Raw genomic sequence first — 17,348 nt, 5'->3', positions numbered from 1 at the left:
AGGAACTGATGCTCGGACAGTTCCACCTGAGCACTAGGAAGAACTTCTTCCCTGAGAGAGAACGAGCTCTGGGACTGATTGTCCAGAGAGGCTGTTGGAGTCTCCCTCTCTGGAGATATTTCAGAAATCTGCTGTGTGCTTATTTTAACAGACATGTCTGACCTCTCTGTGCTTTCTCTGGGTGCCTTGGGCATCATTAGCTATTCCCCAAGTGAGATGTACACAGCTTGAAAAAAAAGAAACAACCTTCTAAGAACCCACGGGGTCAGGCATTAGTGTATCCCTACCCCTTGACAAAGCACCTGAAGTCTAGCACTCAAAGAAACATCAAGAAAGCTTTGGGCATCCGCTCAGGGTCACTGCTCTGTTGATGTGGTGGCACTGCCAACTCACTAGAGGTCACTGGGCTTTGCTCATTTCAGGATTATGTAACTTTCCACTGTGGTGTATTTCCTCTTGAATCCTTGTGTTGCTAATAGTGCTTGTCTCAACAACCCTACCTCTATTCCTAATTTTCCTGTTCTTGTCTTTCCACAGACGTGGCTCTGTCTCACGGTTTGACAGCTCCCTCGGAAGGCTGGGCCAAAGTGATGCAGCCAATCCTGGCATCCAGGCTGGGCTTCATCCTCAGCTGGTGGCCGAGCCCCTCAAGGAGGGAGGTTAGTGACAGCACAGGCTGGCATCTTCTTTTTGGTGCCCTAGTATCTTTTGATCATAATTGTGGTATTAGGCTAAGCTGGAATTTACTTGCACCTTGGCCTAAGAGACTGCAGGCAGCAGCAAGGAGAAGCCCTGGCGACAAAGCTGAGAGCCACAGCCAGGCTTGCCAGGGTCACTGGGAGTGTCACTGCTGTGTGCCAAGGCTGAGAGAGCTGCTGCGTTCTGCTCTGCTTAAAAAACCAGCGCTGTTAATGAACATTTGACAGTTTCATAAAAAAGTGTCAGTTTGAGATATCAGAAGGTTTTTAAAGTAGTGAGAATCTGTTTCTTGCTTAAGCATGTGAAAATCTGATTCTGCATATACAGATTGCAGAGAACTATATAACATCTTTAAAGAGACAGAAAAAGGCTTTATTGCTGTTAAATACTTGTTCTTCAGTGACAGCAATATTTCTACATGATATTCTAAAATGTTTGTCACATTTTATGGGTGTCAGTAATTCATTTGAACAAAAAAAGCAGTTCAGTAGTTTGTAATGACAATTGCTGACCAGTTCTTGTTCCATCCATAGAGTGGGTGGTGTGGTGAGTTATTTAATTTTCTAAGAAAAGCAAGTATTTTTTCCCAACAGAAGTTAATTGCCAAAAGATAAGGTGTTACAACCTTACCAGAACTTTCAGTGGATAAATTTTTCCCCACTTAGTTTTCGTGGAAGAATCAGTGTGGCCTTCTCATTGAAATAGCCAGCCCATGAATCCTAGCACCACAAAGATCTGCCAGTTATTAATTATTAATCAGCAAACTAAAAATAAATGCATAAAATAATTTCTCCTTCTCTGCTAATTTTGAAATAGACAAGTGTTCTTGTTCTTCTTGCAAACAAGGCAGTCACAGTGATTAAAGTTTCCTTTTTTAAAGAATATTTATTGTTTGTGTACAGTAGTGCCTCTGGTAGTGCCTCTGAGCCCCTGGCATTTGTTAGGGTGCTGTTCCAGAATTGGATGAGAGGCTCTCAGCTTCCTCTGAAATCTGAGAAATTTTACTGTGTTTTACAAATATTTCAAGATGAGAAATATTAAAAACCTCAGCTGTACCTCTGTCATAATCTGTGTAGTCATACTATCGTCAAAAATTTGCTTAAAGTGTTGAAGTAAAATGTCCTTTGTCCCAAACATGTGAACAATGTATAATTTGTTTTAATTACTGGCAAGATACTACAATAGCATGTGGTTTATTTTCTGCAACTTATCTGATAATAAAAACATTCTTGGGTAATGACAGAACTGCAAATGCTATTAACCCAATTTTTAAATGCCTTATTTAGTTTCCTCTTCATAGTTTTATGATAGTATGTTTCCATTTACTTCTGTTGAACATCTGAACTGAGAATATAGTTATTTTGCTGAATGCCTGACAAGAAAGTAGAATAGTTTTTGTCACCTTTCTCAGTTAAAGTTATCTGAGTTATGGACAGATTCCTTCTGGTGCGATTTTTATAGAAAAGCACCCATCCTCTCAGTTGCAGAGCCTTTGGGAGAGGTGTATTTCCAGTTCAGACCAGTCTGTTCAGAGCAGGCCGTGCTCCCGGGCCGGTGTTACACCACAGGCGAACGGAGCTGGGGCCGGGCTCCGCGCGTGGGTGTCCGTCCCACTGCAGTGTGGGGCTGAGCTGGCACCCGGTGACACCCGGTGACACCCGGTGACACATGGCCCTGCCTGTGCGGGCCGCAGAGACACACGTGCCATAATTTGTGTTTTTGTTTTGGTTCCGCAAACAAATGAGCGAGTGTTTGTGTGCACGGGAGGCAGGAACACACCTGGGGCGCTTGAGAAAGTCCCTGCTTGTCCCGGGTCCCTTGCTGTCGATCCTGCCCGGGATTCCCGGGCTGCAGCCAGCTCTGCCCCATGCCGCAGTTTCCTGCAATGGTGACATCATGCCGGGAAGGGGATGAGTGGAAGTGTCTAATATTTCATAGACTGCGACACAGAAACCTGACCTTGGCCGGGAAAAGGGCACTTTGGGCTAAAGATGTTGGGCTGGCGTTAAAAATAGATATCTGCGCTGTCTCGCTGATTGCTTTTGCAGCAGAGGTTTTTTGAATTGAGAAAAAAAAAGGATGAATGTAAAACTTTTCCTCTTTTAGACAATTTTAAGGTCAATCACGCCTTTAAAATTAAGGAGCGTGGTGGCTTACACGCTTAACACCTCAGAAGATGCGGAGCCTTGTGCATGTGACTGTAGGTGCTTGAACATGGACAGGGGCGTGTTTAGCAGACGGGGAACAGGAATAGGAACGGGACTGGGAACGGGGGGAATAAGAATGAGATCAGGACCGGCAATCAGAACCAGACCGGGACCAGCCGCGGCCGCCGCCCCCCGGCGCCTTTTGAAAGTCACCAAAGTTTCCGAAGCGCGTTCCGGCGGCGCTGATTGGCCGAGGGCCCCGCCGCACGTGACCGGCAGCCAATGGGGCGGCGGCACCGGCCGGGCCGGGAGCGGCGGTGCGGGCGCGGCGGGAGCGCGGTGAGAGCCCAGCACGGCCCGGGGCAGCGGGACCGGGACGGGACGGGACCGGACCGGGGGGACACGGGACAAGAGATCAGGGACACGGGAACCTGGCCGGCTGCGGCCCCGCGCGGACCTGAACCTCCTCCTGCTTCGGGAGTTCCTCGTGCGGGCGCAGGTGGGGCGGGTAGTAGAGCGTAGGAGCCGTGCCCGCCGGTTGAGCCCCCGCCCGGGAATGGGGCTGGGGAGCGCTGCCCCGCTGAGCTCTTGGCTTGCAGCTGGAAGCACCAAGGTCAGGCGTTCCAGCGCAGAACCGTGTGGGGTTTCCTCAGGAGTCACTGGAAAGTTGGAAGTTTGGGAGCTGGGCTGGTTACTGAGGAGGGGAGGGTTTTGCTGAATTCAGCCTTTTGGTAGAGAAGCCCCGGAGAAGCCTATAACTCTTTTCAGTGCTGGCTGTGGGATTCTGTGGTAATCCTGGTGCTCCCGTGACCTCTCCCTTTTCTTTCTCTTTTGTGGTGATTTTCTTTTGTATGGCTTAAACAAAAGAAAACAGGCCCATGTGTTACAGGAGGACCCTTTCAAGGGGAATATTTTAAGCAAATCTGAATTTCAGAGAATGGGAAAGCTACTTTTCGGGAGCAAAGAGCTGGTTTGTTTTGGTTTATATTTAGGAAAATAATGTCTAATAGGAGCTTCATTATCTCTGTCATGGATAATTCAGTAGTATTTGTGGTACTGTTTCACTTTTTTATTACAATACGAATTTCCTTGACTTGGACCATTAGGCATTGCTACATAAGTAGGCCAGCATTGTTCACCGAACTAAATGTTTTGTGAAGGAAAAAGTTCAGTATCGGGGTCGTTTTGAGTCCTTTGTTCTAGGACTGAAACAATCTAGGGGCCCTCATGAGTTTGGGTGGATTCAGACTGATTCCCAAACTGAAGTTCCTTCGATAATTTTGTGTGTTGCTTTTCTTGATGTTTGCTTTTTCCTGAGGAGTTTTGCAATTCTGCTGTCGCTGGTATGAAATTGTTTTCTGCAGCGTTTATGCTGCCGTGCTTTATTGCAAAATTCCAGTCCCCACCCATGTTCGCTTCCACTTCCTGCATGATGTGGAGCTCAGTAATGCCTGTGAGCGGGCAGGAGGCCTGGCCAGATGTCTGCTCTGGCTTCATGTGTGTGGAAACAAGCAAGGTGCAGCCAGTGCGTGCCTTTTACAGACTCTGACTTTCTCTCCTCATTTTTTTCCACCTTTTCCAGTGTTTAAAAAAGCATTGCTAAAACTTCCTTTACCCCTCTTTGCTCACCCTGCTTTTGTAGTGAGCCCAGACAACGAGGAGTTCCTGATTAATTTCTCTTCAGGCATTTTGCATGGTGTCTCCAAGTTGTTAAAAATCAAGGGGGAAGGCAGCAGGGGAAAACCAGTCATAGCCCTACCCTTTCTAAGGCAGTTTAACAAGACTTACATGATTTTTATTTGCTTTCTTCTTAGACAAATTTCAGAAAAAAAAGTTTGAAAAAGCTTTAATACTTTGTCTCAAACTTGGAAGTTTTCACTTTCAGTTTGTATTTTTCGTCTTTGGTTAGTTTGAAATCCCAGCTTAGTTTGAGCTAAGGTGTAGTATAGGGAAGGAAAGTAACAGGTCTTCCTTGAATATTGCAGCAACAAACATGTGCCTGTGGCACAGGACAGGAGCCACGTCTGTGGAATAAGTACAGGTCCACTGTCCTTCTGTGTATTTGCAGTTAAACAATTAATTTTAAATTATAAGTACTATTTAGTAATGGTGACCACGATGGAGAGCAAGCTCTTAATGGATGAATCCTCAGTGGGCCCACACCATAATCTCGTGTTCATAGAGACATCCCTGGCACTGACGGGTGCCACCCCTTTGTGCTGTCTGAATGTTCACAGGGTTCTCTTGGATTATGTATATCAGTTAAGGAAAGTTGTTCTCTATACACCCCTACAATCTCAAAAAATGCCAATTACTACAGTATTTCAGTTCTTCCAAAGTGTAATGCAAAAACACAGGAGCCAGATCTGCGTATTCAAGATTTTGAAGGTGATGGAAGCTGCCTTTTGGTTCCAAAGGGTTGTTTGAGAGCTTTTCAGAGCAAGATGTCTTGCAGTTCATCTTTATCTTTCCTGAATTATTTTTGTTGTTTGTCCAAACACAGATATTTGATTTATTATCATCCTTGTGTGAGAAAAAATCCTTTTTGGATTTTTTTTCTTGACGAGTGTGCTGCAAGGATCAGTATGTGTGTACACAGTGCCTTGAGCAGAAGGACATGCTTATTAACATCAAAGGCACTTTCAGTTCACTTAGAAATAACAGAGGAGATGTGACATAAACTATCCTAGGTCAAGAATGTTAATTATGCTTGGTCATGATTTTCTTTTTAATGGGCAAGAGTGCTATTTGGAAAATCACTCCTTACTCACACTCCTTTTCCTCTTTTTTTGTTCAGTGTGTTCTTCAGCCTTGAGACCTTATGCTGCAAATGTATCAATACATTATACAGTGCTTTTGTTTGTTTGAAGGAACACACAGCTTTGGCTAATGAACATTTTGTGTCAAACTCAGTTATAAAAACTAAGGTTTAGTAACTTTTCTCCTGACCTGGCAACTCCCCTTTTAAATAACATAGTAATTTCTGTGCCTGTGTTGCTGATACTGTGCACTGAGGTATGCAGGCACAGCCCACTCAGCTGTGACGCTGCTTACTCCTTGCTCAATAATCTGATAATTACTTGGGCTGTGAAGAGGAACTGGGCTTTGTGGCATTGCTTGGGTATGTAGGAATTGGGCTTTAGATTGCCAGACTGCTTTGAGTGCTTTTGTCCATAGTAGAGGTAAGAGCTACTTGGGCTTTTCTCAGTAGTTACTAAGTAGGTGGCTGTTTCTCAATCCTCTTTATACCTGATAATTTTTTGGAGAGCAAAGTCTTGATGGAGGTTAAAGATATTTTCTTTCATAGAGTTCAATAGATGTGCAGTGTGTGCACATTTTCTTTAGCTAAGACATGCTGCTCAGTGGGTCTACTCCAGCATTTTATGACTATCATAAATAAGAGTAGAAGACAGGGCTGGCATCTAAGTGATGTCTTCAGCCATCCCTTCTTCTTTGTTCCATTAGAATTACCTCTAGGAAATGTTTTGCTCAGCAGAACTGGAATTGAAATTTGGTAGAACTTTGGAACTTGGTGTTTCTTCAGTTATTAGATTTCTGTGATGCAGTTTTGTGACAACTGTCACTGTCCTGCATTGTTCAATTCCACCTCTATTTGCTCTTCTTGATCTTATTTGGTTTCTTATTTGGTATCACTTTGGTTAAATTGATAATGTCAGAGTGGAATCTTTGCCTCACCCAGGGCTGGACATCAGCAGATTATGCAGAACATTAGGTTTGATGTTTCTCCATTGTCAAGACTAACTAGTATGAAATTATATTTGTTACTGACCCTTTAACAGAGAGTGTCATGCTCATCACAGGGCATTTATTTTATTTAATTGTAGTGTTTAGATACTTAAGTCCTCAAGTGGGAGTGACCAGCTTAAGGGACTTGATTCCCCTGTGGCTCTTTAGTGTGTCATTCCCATTTGGGACTGTGTCCTGTGACTGGGTTTGTGCTGGCACAGGGACAGCTGGATTGTCTGGATTGCTGCTATCTTAACTGCATACCTATCCCAGCCAGTGGTATCCTGCTAAAACCTCTGGGTAGCTTTTACCCTCCCTTCTCCCATGGCTCTCTGAGGTATCCAGATATCTTGTAGCTATACATGGATTTTGATATTCAGGTTTAAAGTTGGGTAGTTTTGTCTGCATTGACCTAGGAAGAAATTTTTCATCTGTCCAGCAGTTAAGTCCATAAAAAACTTATGTGTTCCTTTAAATGTTAACTCAAGAAATCAGAATCTTGAGTAACTAATCTCTGTCTCTTTGAAGTTTCTCTTTAATTTCATGCTAGGTGTCTTTAGGGTTGTTGAATTGCAGCGTGTTTGGAGCTGAAGTTGTGTCTGAGCCTTCCTTCCCTCGTGTTCTCTGTGCACTGGCACAGCTGCAGCTCAGGTTTGGGGTTTGTGTATCCAGAGTGCCAAAGGTGCTCACTGCTGGGAATGTGGAGTAAGCCTGCAGCAGCTTTGGGAGAACTGGGGAGACTTAGCAGGAATTCTGTCACATCTATGGTCTGTGTGACAGAGTCCTATCAAGGCTGGGTTTTAGTTTAGTCTCCAGCAGTGACTGTGTGGGAGGAGGGGTGTTCTGCTCTGCAGCAAGGAGGATGAGGCTGCTCACTGCCTCAGTTCCCACACTTGACCCTGTTATTTTTTCAGGGGGGAAAATGAAACAGGAGTTTTAGACTTTGAGGACTCATTATGGAAGACTCAGAAGGACATCACTTCAGCTCAGTGGAAGAGGAAACCAAGTACTGGAAGGAGTTGGCAATGAAATACAAGCAGTGGTAAGGCAGTGGCTTCTTTCCTCCAAGTGGTTGGATAAGCTTCATAACACTTCATGCAAAGACACAGCTCTTTCATTGCTGCTTGTTTAGCTTGTTGGAGGATTGTTTCAATAGAATTGTTCAAGAAAATAAAACACTTCCTTTAATCTTTCTCTCTGTTCCTCACTTTTTGTTATTAATCAATAACAGCTTTCTTTATATTTCCAAATAAATAATAGAATTGAATAATGGAATAAATATGAGATGGCAGTGAACAATTGGCATACTAAAGAGATGCCACATATCCTCAACATCTACAGTGTGAAAACAGACTCTGGGGTTTTTCTGTTTATTTGGACTTATTATTTTGCTATGGGGTGACTTCCCATGCATGGCAGGGGAACATTTGCATGTTTCTCCCTTCCTGTTGAATACAGAGGAGGGCATACAACCTTCTGTACTCAACAGCAGTGTTGTTTTTACCTTGAGTGTGCAAGATGGTTCATGATGATGAGTTCTGTTGAATTTCTCTCCAGTGCTGAGAATACCCAGGAGGAGCTGCGTGAGTTCCAGGAGGGGAGCCGAGAGTATGAAGCTGAGCTGGAGGCCCAGCTGCAGCAAACAGAGTCCAGGAACAGAGAGCTCCTGTCAGAGAACAACCGCCTGAGGATGGAGCTGGAGTCAGTGAAGGTCAGAGGGGCTGCTGGTGCACCTGGGGGGCACATCCTCAGGGCAGGGGGGAGCAGGGCAGGTGTTTGCAGACTCTGCCCCATGGTGTCACCTCAGCTTTACAGAAAAATGGACCAGAAGACTGCAGAGAGGAAAGGCTTGAAAATAAAGAAATGTCAGCCTGTTGTGTGCTCTGAGGATTCTGTGTTCCTTGGTAGCGTTCCTGGAGCCCTGTTCACAGGCTGTGGCTCTGTGTCAGGATAGATTTCATTTGGGAGAGAATTGTCCACAGTGGAGTGGAGAGTGAGTGTGAACACAACAGAGCTGCTGTTCTATTCCTTCTTCCATCTATTTAGTGCTTTTGTTCATAGCTTTCTGCTGTCTGCATCATGCAGTCACAGATAATATTGCAGAGCAATCCAAGTACAAACACTGCAGCTGTGTTTTTGCATTACGTAAGGAAACTTGGTTTAAAACCCTTTTTACATAGTTGTGTATTTATTATCTGACATTTCAGATAAGCTGGGAAGCAGCAGCTGGTGGGTAACACATAGAATTGAGAGTCATAAAACAGTTTCAGTCCTGGTTTTGTTATTGAATCTGTCTGTCCTTAGGGAAAAATGAGTTTTTATTTTTGCACTTGGTTAGCATTCTGTGAAAATAAGAACCAGCTGAAAGGCATTAACTTCCAGGACTATAAAACATAAAGAATATGAACTTATTGAGATGGGGCTTCTTAACATAGCAGCTTAAGAAACAATGAAGCTATCTAGAGTATGAGGAGGGATGAGATGGTACTGTGTTGATTGACAGGTTCAGGAAATACTGGTAAGTTCTCTTAAGTTTGGAAAAAAATCATCTCTGAAATTGGTGTGACTTTTGAAAGTTTTAATTTAGCCTTTTATTTACAGATGAGTTACAGTCACCCAAGAAATACTACACTGTGTTTTGTAGGGCTAGCTCAGTCTCTGTGGAAGCAGAGGTTAATGTAATTACACTTCTTCTATTCAATTGGATGCAATAATGAGCTAATGGGAGTGAAGGTGTGATTAATCACTGGATGAATCCAGATTTGCAATGCCTTTTGTTTAAACTGTTGTCCAAATTACTGTCTTAAGGAAATACTCTTCTGTTCCAGGCAGATATCCTGTCACTCTAGCACTAGCTTAGCCATTTCCTCCACTCCCTGCTTTTTGATAGCAAGACTTCCAAGACTTGTTTTATTGTATTTATGTTGCTTTAATCCCTGTTCTTGTTGTAGCACCTTAGAATTATTAGGGGTTGTGCATGTTATATGCAGTATTGGTCTGCTGTTCCAGGTAGCCACATAAACCCATGGAAGTTGATGGGTTTGGGGAGAAGACAAAAATTTTAAAAATAAAACCCATAGTTCATTTAACTGAGGAGTGTGTAGATGATTTACTTTCTCTAGAGTAGCTGGGATGAGAGGAAAGGAAAGTGAACCAGGCAAAACTGTGAGGAATGAAAATAGTAGGAAGCAATACAGAGCCTGAAAAAGTGGAGGGTAGCCATATTTTAGACAATCTGAAATGATTCTTCACAGTAGATAACTTTCTTAAAATAAATTCTGCTTGAAATAAACCATTCAACAATTGGCTATTCATGCAGCCTGAAAACTGCAGCAACAGCCTGCAGTGAAGGAACAGAGCCACCATTGAGGGCCAGATCAGCTGATAGTTTATTACAATTGGCTAAAAACAAAGACTCAGACCTTGCAGTTCTGGTCTTTTATCTGAATCAATTCAAGAGCAAAGCATTAATCTCATGAAGCTATTGAGCAGCAGTGTTAACTGAGCCCATCAAGGGTTGGGATCTGCATCTAGGTCAGCACCAGTGAACTTTGCCAGGCCCACACAGCTTGTGGCTCTGAGCTGACCAGCCCAGTGTGTGTGCCTGCTCCCCCTCAGAAGTCAGAGCTCACACTACCTAAAACTATGGGAATGGTGCTTTGCAGAGTTAGAGAGTCCTGAGAAACTAACTGAAAGTAATCTCCCTCTTGGAGCTTAGAGGCTCTTAACTGTGTTTCAGAGATTTGAAATTACAGCAGTGTCACCACACTGCAGTCAAATGAGGATTTCTTAGTTCAGGATGGATATCTCTTCCCCTTCTCCTTGTCTATGCATTTCATGTGCTAAAATAGTTGTCTTCACATTATCATTCACACTAGACTACTTGCCATGGTTTTGAAATTCCAGTGCATGGATTTGTTTCCAGTGACTTCAAGTGTTTTGTACTTGAATTCTGTCTGGAGAGCACTTCAGGAATGTTGCTTACCCAGCAGTCTTGGAATTTCCAAAAAAACCTGTGGCATATTGAAATGGTCTGGTAGCAAGGTGGTTGAGTATAAAGCATTGTAATAGTGTGCTCTGGAGCTTTCCCTGTCACATACTGTGGAACTAACTCCACATTTAGTGGCAGTGCAGGAGAAGATGTGGCAGCCAAGTCTTCCTCCCTGTTTATGCCTGTCTTAAATGTACCCTTGTATATGTGGTGTAGAGGGAGACAGAGTTTGGTTCAGGTTCCCAAAAATGTACCTGTACTTGAAATGTTCTAGAATTCTGAACCTGCTTTGGGCTAATAAAGCCACATGGGCAGTGCAGAATCTTGCTGATTCCACAGCAGCATGTAACAGGGTCACACCTGGAATTTTTATTTTATTCTTCTTACTTTGGCTCCTAAATATTGCCTGACTTCATATTAGGGTTGAAAATAAGTGGCTTCTCTTGTGTGCTTTGTGTATTGCTTAGAAACTGTGCTGAGCCAGGCTGTCTGGTAGAGGCAAGGAATGGCCTTGTGCTGTGAATGTTGGGAACTGTTCCCCAGCACTTTTGTTTGATAAGGAGTGACAGGAAGAACTCTTATCTGCTGGCAGCCCAGAGATGTGTGAGCAATTGAATTTATTGGCATTGTACTATACAGAAAATGATGTTTCTCAAAAATTTTCAGTGTGTCTGTCTTTGCCTTTCAAGGAGATCAGACAATGCTGCAAAAAGAGAACATGTGTTGCTAAGTACCTGATGTGCTGTTTGATTTGCCTTTGAGTAGGAAAAGATTGAAATGCAGCATTCAGAAGGATACAGGCAGATCTCTGCACTGGAAGATGACTTGGCACAGACAAGAGCTATTAAAGAGCAGCTTCAGAAATACATTCGAGAACTTGAGCAAGAAAATGATGATTTGGAAAGAGCAAAAAGGTGATCTGCTTTTTTTTCCACCTCTATTGTGTCCTGCAAGTACAGTAATACTGTGCTGTTTGTGACACTACTTGTCAGCATTGCCATTCTGAACTATCACTTGTCTGATGATTGTGTTGAAGAGATTTGTTGTAGATGGCAATGTGATAAATTTTTTTACCTCTTCCACTCCTCTGACTGCACTCTGATATAATACAAGCTGAAAAAAAAAAAAAAAAGAAACAAAGCAAATTAAACAAAAATGCAAGTGTCCATTTTCTTGTGGGAGAGGGAGTCCTTCTACCTCGAGTCCTCTGGTAGTGACACCTAATGCATTCTTTTTCAGAGCCACTATAATGTCCCTGGAGGATTTTGAGCAGCGTTTAAACCAGGCTATTGAAAGAAATGCTTTTCTGGAGAGTGAGCTGGATGAGAAAGAAAACCTTCTGGAGTCTGTGCAGCGCCTGAAAGATGAAGCTAGAGGTTAGACAGAAGTTATTTGTATCTTTTCCTTTCTCTCCCGCTGCCTTGTAGCTGTTCAGTCCTCTCCATCTGCCTTAGAGCTGGGCTTTTAACTTTGCTTCTTTAAAACTTGGTATCTGAAATGTAGAAACTAGTAAGGAAACTGAAGAACATTCTGCCCCCTCCTTGAACTCCTGACATGATTCCAGAGCACTCACTGAAACAAAAGTCTGTTCCAGCCTTCTCCTAATCAGGGCTTCAGGGAATTGAGCCAGTCCAGCTGGGGCATGTGCTGGTGTCCACGAAGGTCAGCTCTAATGCACATTAACCTCATTGTTTCCTGGGCTGTGGGAAATGCAGCCAGTGAAGCACTAATGGGGAAGTAAAACAGGTGGGCTGTGACTGACTTCTGGTTGCCTTGGAATGCACTGACTTTTTGCTATCTGTCAACAAGGCTGGGTGAGAAGAGAGACCCTGGAGCTGGATGAATATCTGTTTTCAGATCTTGGATTCTGTGCCCTTGAGTGGTATCCATAAGCTACAGCCAGGCTGTGGGACAGAAGTGCTCTGTCCCTGGGGTAGATAATGGTGTGGCTTCCACCTGGCCTCAGCTCAATTTCCTTCATGTGGAAACCAGGATAGAAAAGGATAGAACAGGTAGGATCTCAACCTTGCAGGGATCCAGAATGTAGCCAAGGTGTGCCAAGTTCAGATATGCCTGGAGTAAGCTTTTACAAGGATCAGTGACTTTACCTCACCTCCACAAGGAGAAAAATTTTTTGACAAAAGTTTACCTATTTTGGTTTTTATCTTGGTGGCTGCATACTCCAGCACTTGCTTTGTGTTATTTCCTTCACAGATCTACGACAAGAGCTTGCAGTGCAGCAGAAACAGGAGAAGCCCAAAACACCAATGAGAGCTCCCCTGGAAGCAGAAAGAACAGACACTGCAGTTCAGGCCTCCTTATCTGTGCCCTCAACACCCGCAATGCCCCGGACACCCATCAGCATTCCCACCCCTGGGACCTTTAGGAGAGGTGACTGGCAGGGAACCAGCCCACAAATACCATTTGATGCTCTTGTTTTTGCTACAGTTTGCTCCCTTTTTTTCATTCCTCCTTTAGCCACAGAATCCAGTGTGTAGTGTAGTGTCACCTAAATCAAATCACCATGGTCTCAGTATTCATAGACTGGGAATTTTTTGGGTTTATTCTTAGTCTCTTCATTTCCAACTGACTTGAACTGTCTGGTAATAATGAGGGATAAGATGAACAGTTGGGACTTTTTATTAGTTCACAGCTGTGTCAGAGGTGTTGGTCTGATTTAGGGGAAAGGTTTTAAAAACCTGTGTGATCTTCAGTCGTGTTCCTTGAATCATTTTCTCTAAGACAGTAGGGGCAATTTTATTTTTTTCTTTCCATGAGTAACATATCCTTCTTTAACCTGCCCTGCAGGTCTTGAGGACAGTTATGGTGCAACCCCTCTCACACCAGCTGCAAGAATATCTGCACTTAATATTGTGGGAGACTTGCTGCGAAAAGTGGGGGTGAGTGATTTTCCAAAAGCCAGGCAATGCTTTTGGAAAGCTGGAGCTCTTGGAAACTGCAACCAGCACTACTGTTCTGAGGAGACTGAAAAGAGTCTCTTGCCCCCAGGTTAGCTAAGTGTGGCATTGGGCTTGGTCTGGACTTCAAACATTTCTGACCAACTCCCAGATAAAAATGGACCGTGATTGTTTTTTAAGTTCTAATCCAGATGGGGATAAGATATCCCTCTATGAATTTCTGGAAGTGCATGTGCAGAAAAAATATGTCAGCATGAGTAAATTGAGATAGGATCTGTTCCCATGAAAGGCAGAGAAGTTAGCAGGGTGGCACCTGCTGTCCAAAAGGCTTCTGGTTAGGTTTGCCTTAAGAGTCCAGTGGTCTTTTGAGCAAGGCCTAATGTCCTGCTAAGCTGTAGTTTGACATTTAAGGTACTGCTGATGTTGGGAAAGTTATCTCATGACTTGTGTTACCCTTCTTATGCCTTGGTGCTGTGTTGTTACAAACATTTGTATAGGGCTTTGATGGGAGAGCTGCAGAACTGATACAGGCAGAAGGCAACTCAGTAAAGGTAGAGTGATTTAGAATGGGAGCATGTGATGGAGAATAAGATATCTCTGGCTCATTCCCTCTGGTGTACCACCTGATACATATCTAGGGAAGCTGATATCTCATGAATTTTTAGTAATCTGTCCTCTACTGGACAGCTCACTCTTAAAGAAAGAAAAATACCCCAAACCCACACACTTCAGTGCCATTTTGGTGTGGCACTGCCATCTTCTGAAAGAGAATGGTCAGTCTGACACTTACCTTGTCTGTTTACTTCAGGCCTTGGAGTCCAAGCTTGCATCCTGCCGAAACTTTGTGTATGACCAGTCTCCAAGCAGACCTTCAGTGTCCATGTACATGAACAGAGATGTCCTGGAAACACGTCTGAGTCCTCATCAGCCTCTGTGTGACACAGGGTGAGTGCTGGGCTCTGCTGGTGTCTTAGTGACAGCTGTTGGTGTTGGATCTTGGGGACTGATATTTATTTGTTTTGGTAGAGACATTTTCAAAGTATGTGAAATTCAGTTATTCAGGATTATGATTTGAATGTTTCAGGTCAGTTTAAAATCTGGAGTCACTAGCTGCTGAAATTCGAAGACTAGCTTCAGTCAAGTTTTGAATACCTCAAATCTGGAGCAAGTGCAAGATGTATTTTATTATAAATCAGTTTAACTGGGACAAAGTACAACAGTTTTTGCTTATTGGTTCAATTTGTTTTATGCTTTATGTTCTTGTACAAGAGATGTCTCAGGAGTGTTATGGCATGTAGGGACACTTCGCTTATCATAGTTAAGATTCTCACTTGTGGGAGAACTGGAAAAAAGGCGAATAGTGGGTCCACTGAGAATGAGAGTTGCTAAAAATGCTTTAGCGTTGCTAAGATGTGTTTTTAAATAGCTGTTGACAAGAAGTTACCTTACTCAATGTACACATTTCTCTGAATGTTTGAACCAGTTGTCTTTTTGTAATCAAATGAAGAAAAACCAGCAAGGTTATTGCAAATTGCCGTTCGGTATCTGCTTAAACTCTGCCAATCCTGCACTTCACATTCTTTAGGTTCTGTGTTTAGGTAAGTGAAGTGCCCATAGTACACTTTGTTTCAGACTTAATTATTTAGCCAGACCCTTGTGCTGGTTTGTCCTGGTACCCATTGCCCAGTGGTGTTGTTTAGACGGAATGTTCCACCTTGTACTTGCTCTCCTAGAAACTTCATGAAAGCTCCTGCAAGAAAGCCTCAGGGACCATATATTTCCATATGCATGAGCTGATTATCTGTCTGCTGCTGCATTGCTAAACTGAAATTCCAGCACCTGTAAAAGATAGTGTTCATTACTCAGAGTGAAATGGAGCCCTGTGTTACAGTGAAAGCTCAGCCCAGTTAGGCAGCGAGTTCTTGCAGTGCTCAGAGTGCTGTTCACTCATCTCAGCTGAGTGGATTGTTCTGGAGGTGAGCAGTTATTCTGAGCATGGTTACACTGAGTGAGAAATGCCCTGACTTCAGTTTTGCACTTGCAGGTTGGTGAAACGCCTGGAGTTTGGAACGCGGCCGTCACACGTTCCAGGAGCCGTGAGCCATCCCTCACAAAGTGTTGTCAAGATGCTGCTGTGAAAAGCCTGGCTGGCTTTGGGAAAGGAGAAGAAATGTGTATTTCAAACTTTAGTTTTAAAGAGAATATCAGTGAGCAAGCAGACAGCAGTGTCAGGGTAGGTGAGAGCTGAACAAGCAGTCACAATTGGCAGTAGCTTCCAGTGTGGCCTCTGGGCAAGTTCTGTGGGTGACAAGGTGTGACAAAGCAATGCTGACTGTGTGAGTGCAGGACTGGGAATTCCTTCCTGCATCAGCTACTGTAAATAGCTCCTTGAAGGTTGCTTCTTTTGACACTACCAAAGCAATTGTCCTGCCTACAACACAGCAATATTCACTATGCAGCTCCTCAGGCTTTGGCTTTTGGTGTTAATACACCACCAGTTCTGGCTGGAATTCTGCTTTCTACCATGGGTGTTTTGTGCTGCAGTCACCCAAATTAAAGAGATGTTTTTATGTGGTGAAAGGTGTATTTCTGCAGGGAAGCTGCTCAGCTCCTCATGGGGTGCTTGCTGACCAGAGTGTTGCTGCACAAAAACCTGCCTGTAGTGGCAAGATGTTTCTGTAAGCAATGATTTCTCATTCAGAACAGGTCATAGTTAAAGGTGAGACATGTCTAGTGCTGAGAGTGCTCAGGAGATCCCAGAGCTAATAGCATGTAGACTTTTTTTATTTCTAACCCCATAGTGGCTTATAAAGGCTGGTGGTTGTAAGAGTCCAAACTAGATCAAGTTTCTAGTTCTAACATCTGGATAGGTGGGTTTTACTGCTTTATAAACCTCCCTTCACTAAGGTGCCTTGGGTATTAGTGATTTTTTATTTTTCTATATGAATATGTCAGCTGTTACTAATTTAGAAATGCTTTTTTAACCTGAAAAGCCCTTTATGCTAGAGAACTGTATATGAGTAGAGAATGTTTTTTTAAAATAATTTTACCCCCTGTAGAATATTACTGCATTTGTTTTTTAAATGGAGGAGATCCATTCCCAGTGTTAATATATTTTATGGGAGCCTTTACTTGCAAAAGTAATCATGACTGAACAATTTTTATGGATTTTTTTTTTTTTTGTGGCAGGGGATGGGGAGAGCTTACTTGACAAAAGACTACATAAATGGGTTTGATGTTTTTTGGTCTTTTTTTTCTTTTTTTTTTGTTTGTTTGTTAAGGAAATGCTGTGAAAACAGTCGCTGAGGCATCTATTTCTCTAGAATATGTAAATCACAGATGATTTTCATTTCTCAGTCCATCTATGAAATTGGTTAAACTGGGGAGCAGAATAAAGCTTATTTTGAATTCGAGTTGTTGATGCATTTTGAGTTTTTTGGCAAGTTATTACTGTGGTTTATACGTGTTCAATTTGCTGCTCCAAGCATTGGTGCTTAAAACCATTTAATATGGTCTGACTTGCTTGTCTTCTTGTTCCCACCCATGCAGGCTCACAGAGTGGGTTGACAAGCAGCTCTTGAGCATCTTTACAGCTCTGTGCCTGATCAAGCTATGATCAATTCTTATCCAGTAACTCCTAACCCCTGTCTGCTCAGCTTGTCATCTTTATTGCTCTAAATGGTTCTTCCTTTACTCTTTCATGAGGAGAGAGAATTCTCTGGGCTCTGGTTCTGCTGGGTGAATGGTGCCAAGTCTGAATCGCCAGTTCTTGATCTCTGCACTTGTGAAACAATGCTTAGATTTAGAAGATGATGGCTTTAGCTGTCAAGGTGGATGTTTGTGCAT

At 43.2% G+C, this 17,348-nt stretch overlaps 1 protein-coding gene across 4 annotated transcripts; it reads left to right on the top strand.

Moving 5' to 3' along the window:
* Window positions 1-638: 638 nt before the first annotated feature.
* Window positions 639-16,915, top strand: NDE1 (nudE neurodevelopment protein 1). Of its 4 annotated transcripts, none has more exons than XM_063171955.1 (9): window positions 639-659; window positions 7,508-7,635; window positions 8,151-8,304; window positions 11,350-11,498; window positions 11,824-11,960; window positions 12,799-12,975; window positions 13,393-13,484; window positions 14,311-14,447; window positions 15,547-16,915. In XM_063171955.1, the coding sequence occupies exons 2-9, from the start codon at window positions 7,550-7,552 to the stop codon at window positions 15,638-15,640; spliced, it is 1,026 nt and encodes a 341-aa protein (XP_063028025.1). In that variant the 5' UTR covers window positions 639-659; window positions 7,508-7,549; the 3' UTR covers window positions 15,641-16,915. The 4 variants fall into 4 exon arrangements, with proteins under 4 accessions (XP_063028025.1, XP_063028024.1, XP_063028022.1 ...); XM_063171954.1 differs by lacking the exon at window positions 639-659 and adding an exon at window positions 3,160-3,185; XM_063171952.1 differs by lacking the exon at window positions 639-659 and adding an exon at window positions 3,192-3,345.
* The last annotated feature ends 433 nt before the right edge of the window (window positions 16,916-17,348 follow it).

This window comes from Melospiza melodia, chromosome 18 (genome assembly GCF_035770615.1).
Source record: "Melospiza melodia melodia isolate bMelMel2 chromosome 18, bMelMel2.pri, whole genome shotgun sequence".
NCBI classification, from domain to species: Eukaryota; Metazoa; Chordata; class Aves; order Passeriformes; family Passerellidae; genus Melospiza; species Melospiza melodia.
The sequence above is the reverse complement of the archived record's forward strand: the minus strand, read 5'-3'. Positions and strand labels throughout refer to the sequence as shown.

What these genes read in the sequence shown, in the direction of transcription:
- NDE1 (XM_063171955.1), top strand. Translation starts at nt 7,550, where the DNA reads ATGGAAGACTCAGAAGGACATCACTTCAGCTCAGTGGAAGAGGAAACC. An exon ending in GCAATGAAATACAAGCAGTG is followed by an intron (nt 7,636 to 8,150) that starts GTAAGGCAGTGG and finishes ATTTCTCTCCAG; the next exon opens with TGCTGAGAATACCCAGGAGG. An exon ending in CAGCCTCTGTGTGACACAGG is followed by an intron (nt 14,448 to 15,546) that starts GTGAGTGCTGGG and finishes TTGCACTTGCAG; the next exon opens with GTTGGTGAAACGCCTGGAGT.